A 9,856-nucleotide genomic window follows, 5' to 3' on the forward strand; every position below is an offset into this window, starting at 1 on the left:
AGACACATATATCTCTTTACTCTTTGCTGCATTCTTAGATGGCATTTGGATCCTCACCAGTTGACTTAAACCAAAGAGTTTTCCTTCATCAGATATTTCCAGACATCAACCAACAATATAAGGGGATTCTTCAGCTACTGCTCTATTTTCAGTGGTTGTGGATTGGAGTGATTTTCAGTAATGATGACAGTGGGGAGAGATTTGTAGAAAATCAGATCCCCATGTTTGTCCACAGAGGTATCTGCTTTGATTTTATAGAAACATTTCCACAAGTAAATTTTTCAACTGAAATCACTGAAATGATTGCAAAGGAGAGAAAACGACTAGGATCATTATGGAATCCACTGCTAATGTAGTAGTTGTACATGGAGAAATTCAGTCAATGGTGTTTTACGGGCAATGCTTCATATGTCTGAATTTGAGGATGTCCCAATGAAAACCAAATTATGGATTTTTGTAGCTCAGATGAATTTCACATCAATGTCTTTTCAACGAAACTGGCCCATTGACTTCATCCATGATGCACTCTCTTTTGCAGCCCACAGTGAGGAAGTGTTGGGATTCCATGGGTTCCTTCAGCACAGGAAGCTGACATCTAAGCAGGAAGATAGTTTTTCTAGGGATTTCTGGAAAGAGGCATTTCAGTGTTCTTTCCCCACTGTTCCTGGAGAAACAATGGATGAAGACATCTGCACTGGAGAAGAGGACCTGAGTCAACTTCCTGGGTCAATTTTTGAAATGAGCATGACCAGCCATACCTACAGCATCTATAATGCTGTCCATGTAGTGGCAGAAGCTTTACATAATAGAAACTCAACTGCAGTGAAAAAAGTAGCAAGACAAAATGAGCAGAGGAAGCAGCTTCTCAAACAACAACCTTGGCAGGTAGTTTCCCGAGCTCAATAATACATGGAAATACTAGAGAATGCATGTACAGACATTTTTGGTTGTTCCAGGCAATGGTACTTGGTGGTTCAAATTTTGACATCATTGCCTATCATTTTAGACCTTCAGGCAATAGTTGTGACATGGCTTCCCTTTCACATCCAGTCTCAAAGGATTGCCTTCAAAGTGTGTTGTAGCTGATTGGATGTCCCAAAGGTGCTTTTTCAAGAGGCAACTGGACTTTCTGCTGAAGAAGCTTCTTGGATGAGAAGCAAAACGTCTTCAAAGAAAAATCAGAAAGTCCAGTTGCCTCTTGAAAAAGCACCTTTGGGACAACCATGACCTGGATAACTGAGAATCTCCATAGAGATTAAGCTGATTGGATGTTCCTGATAAATGGGACTCTAAGATAATGATCATCAGCTTCATTTATTTATATTTTTCTTTTTAAGATTTTTTCTTTTTACTTCTATTCATGGTCTAAAAATATAGAAGAATATAGAAACTTTGCATCTGTTAGCAAAGTACTGACTATTGATATGTTTCCTTTTCCAAAAATATTGAGTTAATTTTTCCCTGACTTTTAGCTTGAGGAATGAGAATTAGATTTTATTGCCTTTTACTTTAGTTGTGAGATATCTATTGCTATCTAAGTGGATGGCGATCTTTATGATCAACTTGAAATGAATGAAGTTGCTTTTCTATGTTAATATTAATTAATCTTTAATTGTTCCTACCAGTGAGGAAACATGGATTCTCCTAGACAGCAATGAAGTTCTAGAGATTTTATAGGAATCTTTGTAGACAAATTGGGAAATTCATTCACTAAATGCAACCCAGTCATATATTCCAGTACAATAATCACTGCAAAATAAATTAAGAATACCTACATCAATATTAATAAAATTTCCAAAAGAAAACTGGGAAAAATGAATTAAAATCAGCCATCTGAAATATCTGGGATAAATCTGTACACTAGACTACTTCTTTTACACACAGAATGTTTCTACTATGCAATTTGGTTGTTACTATATTCAATTAATATGGTGCTGATGTTGAGGATGATAATTTGTTGTCTAATTTTTCTCCAGCTTCATCACTACTTGAGAAGTGTTTCATTTAACAACAGTGTTGGTGAAATGCTTTCCTTTAATTCCAAAGGGGAACTAATAGCAGGATTTGATATTATCAATTGGGTCACATTTCCAAACCAGTCCTTCATTAGAGTCAAAGTTGGAAAGTGGCACCACAGAATGCCTTTGACAAAATATTCACCATTTCTGAAGATGCGATCCAATGGCCCAAGGCTTTCAACCAGGTAGAACTCATACTAGATGTCAATCATTTCCCCACCATATATTGATAGATGTGGCACATCTCATTTCATCCCATTCCATGGGATGTTATGTTTCATTATGTTTCATGTTCTTAATTATGTTTCATGTTCTTAATTTCAATTCTGCATTACACAATCTGGGATATTTTTGTATTGAAAGAGCATAATTAATGACAAGATATAAGAACACTTCAAGCCTGTCAAAGTTCCCTGGGTATTTATAGACATCAAAGTGTTTGCCTGACAGGGAGCCATTGGGAGGGGCCGTTCTTCCCCCTACTCCCCTATTCCCATGCCCATCATCCATGCCTTCTCCCTTCCCCCTCCCATGCACTCCTCTTTCTCGCCCTGTCTATGATCCTGCCACTTTGCCCCAAATCCATCAGGCCCTTCCCCATTGGTCCATTGGAGGTGAATGTCACTGCTGGCTTTCCAGAGGAAGTTGTGAAAGAACTGACATCTCAAACATGTTTCCAGAGGGTAAGTCATCTGTGCCCCAAGTTTGGTTGAAATTGCTCAAGCCGTTCCAGAGTTATGCTGGAACAAATACACACACACACACACACACACACACACACACACACACACACACACACATATATATATTTTCTGAGGTTTTCGCAGGTGTTTGTATGTAGGTCTTTGGTTATTCAGGTTTTCTCCCACATAAAATTGGAAGTGTCTTGGCGACGTTTCAACGAAGTCTCATTCGTCATCTTCAGGCTGGTGTTTTCGGCTTTGTGCTTCTAGGAGCAAAGTGTGATCGCAGCTGTTTCTTCCTTTTAACTGCCAGTGGGGGTGTGAACTGATTGTGTGGGAGCTTGGCTGTGTTCTGATTGGGTTTTTTATTTTATATTATGTAATATATAAAATATATATATTACAAAAATAACCAAAATTTAAGCAATAAGATACTTCATTTTGAGTTTCAGCTTAGCATTCTGCTGAGATACTGATTTGAATTTACTGTAAAAAAAATATTATGATTTTGAGTAACTTGATAAATCAAATGGATCTCATCCTGAGAATATCCAGTGTCTTTAAGAAGGTATTGTCAAATGTGATCTGTTGCACTCACTTGTGCTCATCACCTCATCACCCCTTTGAATTCTTTCAACACTAAGCTCTATTTTTGATCACTATCAATTAATGTTTTTGTTGAACTCTGGACATAATTTGGAGGTAGTTACTTTCAATATCCTTTTAGGAATGATAAAATATTCTCCTCTCATGTTTCTGGACAGGTGCACCCACTTTCTCTGTGTAATATCCATTGCAATTCTGGATACAGTAAGACAAAGATTGAAGGGAAACCCTTTTGCTGCTACAATTGCACTCGATGCCCTGAGGGGAAGATTTCTAACCTAAAGAGTAAGGCTGGATTTTTTTAAAAAAAATGCATTTATGTACAGTCTGCATTCTTCATATTATTCTGAACAGTTTGTTTTTCAGCCTGGCAGTCACAATTTGTGATAGTATTTGGCCCCACTTATAGACAGCATTTGCATATCTACCATTGTCCAGTGCAAATTTGGTTCAGTGTAGTCCATATTACATGGGGCTAGTCAAATCCAGGTAGTTTTTCCAAGATGCAAGGCAAACTTCCACATTGGGAGGGGGCACACTTATCCAATGTTGCTTCTACATATTCCATATTCCACATACTCCACCTATTCCACATGACCGAATTGTGTCCATGAGGCTAAAAAAACTAACTATTTAACATATAGTGATAGAGGGCCAAAATTGAACCTATAATCGAGCCGTTGCTGAGTTCCTGGTTATGACAAATGAAGTCATAACTTCACTGGGGTGTTTTAAACTTATTGGGCCAAAATTTGTTTAATTCTTTTTAAAATTTAAAATTTTATATGTGATGTTTTTATTCTTGGCTGTTCACCGCCCTGAGTCCAGTGGGAGAAGGGTGGTATAAAAATCTAATAAAATAAATAAATTATATATGTGTGTGTGTGTGTGTGTGTGTGTGTGTGTGTGTGTGTGTGTGTGTAGGTCTTTGGTTATTCGGGTCTTCTCCCACGTAAAATTGGAAGTGTCTTGGCGACGTTTCGACGAAGTCTCATTCGTCATCTTCAGGCTGGTGTTCTCGGCTTCATGCTTCCAGGAGCAATGTGAGATTGCAGCTGTCTCTTCCTTTTAACTGCTAGTGGGGGTGTGAGCTGATTGGGTGGGGACTTGGCTGTGTTCTGATTGGGTGGAGGTGTGTTCTGATTGGTTAGGGGCTTGGCTATGCTCTGATTGGATGGGGGGTTGGTTGTGCTCTGATTGGCTGGGGGTGTGTTCTGTTTGGGTGGGGGCTTGGTTGTGCTCAGCTTAGTCTGAGTTGCAGGGGGATTTGAGCTGGTGAGCTGCGTTGTTGTTGTTTGGCTTCGTGTTTGTGGCCGTGCGAGCTCTTCACGGTGGGTGTCAGTCTGCTTCATGTATGGATTGGAGGGGTTTAAAGTGGCTAATGATGCAGCTGCGGTCTGGCTTCTGGTCCTTGGTCGTGGCTCATTATCAGTGTGGGTTTGAGTCTGCTTTCTGCGTGGATGTGTGGTGGTGACATCCTGTGTGGCTCTCGTGAGTGTGGGTCTGGTGTCATTTGTCGTGTTAGGGACTCGTTTGTCAATAAGGGCGGGTTTCCAAATGGCTGGTAGGCGGGAGGTATCGTCTTGTTTTTTCATGCTGTGTGGGCGTTTTTCTATCTCGATGGCTTCTCTGATTATTCTGTTGTTAAAGTGTTCAGTTTTGGCGATAGTTCTGGTCTTTTTAAAGTCAATATCGTGTCCTGTGGCTTTAAGGTGTTGGACCAGGGAAGAAGTTGGTTCCTCTTTTCTGACTGAGTTCTTGTGTTCTTCTATGCGTGCACTTATTCGTCTGTTGGTTTGTCCAATGTATGTGGTGGGGCAGGTGGTGCATGGGATTTCATATACTCCTTGATTTTCTAACTCAATTTTGTCTTTGGGGTTTCTTAGGATGGTGGATATTTTTCGGTTTGTGCAGAATGCTGTCTTGATGTTGTGTTTATGGAGGATCTTGCTGATTCTGTCTGTGGTGCCTTTTATGTATGGGAGGAGGGCTTTGCCGTTTTCTTGTTCTCTGTCTTGGATTTTAGTGGGGTTTTTTTTTTTTTTTGGATTAGGTTGGTGATCTTATTTCTTTGGAAATAAACCCAAATCTGAAAGCTTCCAGGTTTCCCCTACCCAGCTAAGAGTTCGCAGCCCTGCCCCACACCCACAAGTTCATCACATTGTCCAATCAACTCTTCACACTCAGCTGGATACAATCTTCTGACAGTCTGCATTAGACGCAGGCAAAAGTCCTTGAATACGGAATGTTATTATGACTATCTTTCTACCACTCCAACAACAAGCCCCTCCCAACTTTCCCAGCTAAAATATGTGGCAGTTTAGAAGCAAAAAAGAAAATTGTCTTTCAAAACTGACAGACTTCCCCCTCTCAGGAAAGGAAAGCATCCTGGGAAAAGACTGAAGTCAGGGGTTAATACAATTAGCACATTAACCCCCTGTTCCCCCCCCGCAGGAGGATCCTTAGGCTTATCAGGGAAGTTATCATGAAATTGCCTAACTAAGGTGTCTGCCTGAACATCCCAACTCTTCACCCACAAGGGTGTCTTCAGACAAGGGGTACTCCTTCCAATGAACCAAATATTGGAAACTTCCCCTCTGCAATCTAGAGTCTAAAATCTTCTTCACCACATAATGAGTCTCAACCTGCACGCCAATCGGCTTTGGGGGAGCAGCAGGTTGAAGTTTCAATTTAGACATCCTCTAAATGTGATTACCTGTGTTATTGCACTTTATTGTCTCTTTTCCTTATATTCTTATTTTACATACAGTTTTAGTCTATTAAATAACTACATCTTTCTTTCTTTTTTTTAAACAGACTCAGATGACTGTTTCCAATGTCCAGAAAATCAGTATCCTAATGTGGATCGGAATCTGTGCCTTCCAAAAGGTATCAGCTTCCTGTCATTCAAAGAACCTTTGGGAATCACGCTCACTCTTTCTGGCCTTTTGTTTTCTTTCCTCACAGTTTTTGTGTTTTACATCTTTATTAAGTACCGGGAGACTCCCATTGTCAAAGCCAACAACCGGAACCTCAGCTACATTCTCCTAATTTCCCTCTTACTTTCTTTCCTTTGCACATTGCTTTTCATTGGACAACCCACCGAGTTTATGTGTCTCCTTCGACAAACAACTTTTGGCATAAACTTCTCAATAGCCGTTTCTTCAGTTTTGGCCAAGACCATCATTGTGATTCTTGCCTTCATGGCCACCACACCAGGAGCTGGGAAGAGAAAATTGTCTGGGAAATACCTGGCCAGTTCCATTGTTCTTTCCTGTTGCTTCATTCAAGCCTTGATTTTCAGTGTGTGGTTAGTAACTGCTCCCCCCTTTCCTGATGTTGACATGCATTCCATGATGGAAGAAATTATCCTGGAATGCAATGAAGGCTCTATCACCATGTTTTACGTTGTCTTGGGCTTTCTGGCTACCATCAGTTTCACGGTGGCCTTCCTGGCCAGGAATTTGCCTGACAGTTTCAATGAAGCCAAGTTTATCACCTTCAGCATGTTGGTCTTCTGCAGTGTCTGGGTGTCCTTTGTTCCACCTTATTTAAGCACAAAGGGCAAATACATGGTAGCTGTGGAGATCTTTTCCATCTTGACTTCCAGTGCTGGCTTATTGTTCTGCATCTTTCTCCCCAAAATTTATATTATTGTACTAAAACCTGAGTTGAACAGCCGAAAGCACCTAAGGAGTAAATACCATTAAAATAATTTTAATCAATGTCTAAACCCAAAGATTTACTATCCTGTTTGATCCTCAAGAAAAGCACCATTCTGGGTGCCGTAGCACAAGAAGTACAGCCATGTATCAAGAGAGTTACCTTTCATGTCTGTATAAATTTTGCATTGTGTGGATGAGGATAATATTCTTCTATTATAGAATTTTATTTTTTTTATTATAAATATATTATTGTAGGGATCCATTTATATATATATAAAAAACGATGGTATACCAAGTTGGGTAGGATCATTAAGTCAGTATGGAAGTTAATAAATAAATAAGCATTAAGAAATTAACCATCAATTGATTAGCCATTTTGATGGCACATGATGCAAGATGTTCCTGTATGTCAGATCAACAATAAATCTTTTATTTTTATAACTTTATTATTATAATTGTCCTTGTGTCATTTTATTTATTTGCATTTATTTAACAGATTAGCAGAATAAAAATAGTTTACCTATATCATCTGGTAGATTATGGGAGTATAGTAAAGGTAAATACCAGTGGTGAAATCCAAATTTGTTTACTACTGGTTCTGTGGGCGTGGCTTGGTGGATATGGTGTAGCTTGGTGGGCGTGGCTTGGTGGGCATGGCAAGGGAAGGATACTGCAAAATCTCCATTCCCACCCCACTTCAGGGGAAGGATATTGCAAAATCTCCATTCCCACCCCACTCTGGGCATGGTTCTTAAGATGTAATCTTAACAGTTGGAGGGAAATCGTTTAATTGATTCACTTTCTTTTAGTTGTAAGCAAAGTTTTGTTTTGTATTTGTACTGACTTCTGTACAGTTCACAGGGGTATACTGCTGGAGTTGAGAAGCCATAATAAATGTAATAAATACATAAATAATAATCAAATAAAATATCACTAAGCCTCCCCTTTTTTGATGGACTCCAAAATAACCATGTTACATATCCTCATCTTTCTTTGCTAGTTAGCGTTTCACCTAGAAGCCTAATACTGTGGGAAGAAATCTCCATCTGGTTCCGTTCCAAGCTGGGAAAAAGACACCGGAGACAAAATGGAGGCTGGAGGCTGATTGGAAAGATGATCCATTTATTGATGAAGCAGAACCACCAAGCACATGTGATTCTGGGTAGCTGTCCACATCAGGGGTGGGTTCTATTTACCTTTTCTACCAGTTTGCAATGGGGCTACGTGCGCCCTAGCTTTGCTCACGCACGCTCTTCTGCGCAAGCACAGAACCTTCTGCGCATGTGCAGAAGCATTTTCATGACATCAGGGTCAGTGGGCAGAGCCTCCCACCAGTTTTACTACCGGTTCTATGGAACCGGTGCGAACCGGGGGCAACCCACCACTGGACCACATGGAATTGAGAGTGACTTTTATGCCTTCTCTTGGGCCTTGCCCTTGAGCTTCCTGTTCCTGTGCAAGAACAAGCATTCTATTGGCTGTTGACAGACTCCCATGGGGCTATATGGGAACATGTTTGTCTGAGTCAAGTTTGGTTGACGTGTGCTGATGGAATGAAGGGGCTTGTTGGGCATTTCCTATTGTGGCTGTGGGCTGTGGGCTAATCCTATCTTTATTCCTATCTGCTGCAGGGAGTAATGGATTACCAAATCTGCATTTCAAATCTGCATTCTGAGGCCAGTTTAGTATCTGCTTGGGGCCAGGGAGCTGAGACTCTGAGTTTCTGTTTTTAGAAACATGTTTCTTCTTTAGAGAAATATAATATTCTGCCTTTTTAAATATTTCTCAAAATATTTCATTCTTCTAGGAGGGATGGGTGCTAACTTTCTACAACACTATATCATTTATATCAATATACTAGCTGATAACCCAGCATTGCCTGGGTATTTATTTATCCCAATCCTGTATTAGACAGGAAGAGCAACTTCACCCTGAGCCCTGATTTCTGCGAGAATTAAATTAGTTAAAAATGTTGTCCTTGTGCCAGTGGTGAAATTCAAATTGTTTTACTACCAGGTGTGGCTTGGTGGGTGTGCTGTGGCTTGGTGGGTGTGGCTTAGTGGGGCAAGGATATTGCAAAACCTCCATTCCCACCCCACTCTGGGGCCAACTAGAAGTGGCATTTGCTGGTTCTCTGAACTACTCAAAATTTCCACTATCAGTTTTCCAGAACCCGTTAGAACCTGCTGGATTTCACCTCTGCCCTGTGCCCCCAGACAAGTGAATGATACCATCTTGTTGCTTTGCTAGCTGATTCATAATCATTTGGTATACTTTTTTCTGATCTTGATTTAGAAGTGGCTTCTTGTCCACGATATATGCATTAAACTGTTTGACGTTGTAGTTCTTTTCTTGCATGTAATCTGCATGAAGTACGTCATGTCAGTCTCATAGTGATGCAGGCAGGCCAATTTGCAGTAATGTTTTATTGATCATGGCCATACATTTGTCCCCAAGAATAATCAAAGCCTTATTGAAAATGTTCGGACCAAATGTGATTTCAAATGTTGGATTTTCCCCCTTACCAGAGGGAGCCCCCTTGTGGAGTACTGTGAAGCCATTACAATGACAACTCCACTGTGCTGTACAGTAGAAGCCATTTTAAGGCAGTCCATTAGAAGTCATTTTAAGGCACAACAGGCTGTATCTTAACAGAACACACATGCCGAGGGGTGTTAGAGGTGTCTTACCCCCCACAGTATTTCTTTCCAGACAATAAGTCATCTGTGTACCAAGTTTGGTTGAAATTGCTTGAGGTGTTCCAGAGTTATGCTGGAACATACACACACAAACAAATCCATTTTTTATATATATAGATTATGCAGATAGTTTACTGAGTGGCTGTTGCTGGAAAATCACATTAGATGGGCTTCAGTTCTGGAAA

At 40.3% G+C, this 9,856-nt stretch overlaps 1 protein-coding gene across 1 annotated transcript; it reads left to right on the top strand.

The window, feature by feature from the left end:
* Positions 1-399: 399 nt before the first annotated feature.
* On the top strand, positions 400-7,017 carry LOC139324508 (vomeronasal type-2 receptor 26-like). Its single transcript, XM_070954219.1, has 5 exons — positions 400-885; positions 1,977-2,203; positions 2,608-2,701; positions 3,466-3,592; positions 6,125-7,017. The coding sequence occupies exons 1-5, from the start codon at positions 400-402 to the stop codon at positions 7,015-7,017; spliced, it is 1,827 nt and encodes a 608-aa protein (XP_070810320.1).
* The last annotated feature ends 2,839 nt before the right edge of the window (positions 7,018-9,856 follow it).

Source organism: Pituophis catenifer, unplaced genomic scaffold (assembly GCF_029215685.1).
Source record: "Pituophis catenifer annectens isolate HBS135680 unplaced genomic scaffold, rPitCat1.0.hap2 SCAF_15, whole genome shotgun sequence".
Lineage (NCBI taxonomy): Eukaryota > Metazoa > Chordata > Lepidosauria > Squamata > Colubridae > Pituophis > Pituophis catenifer.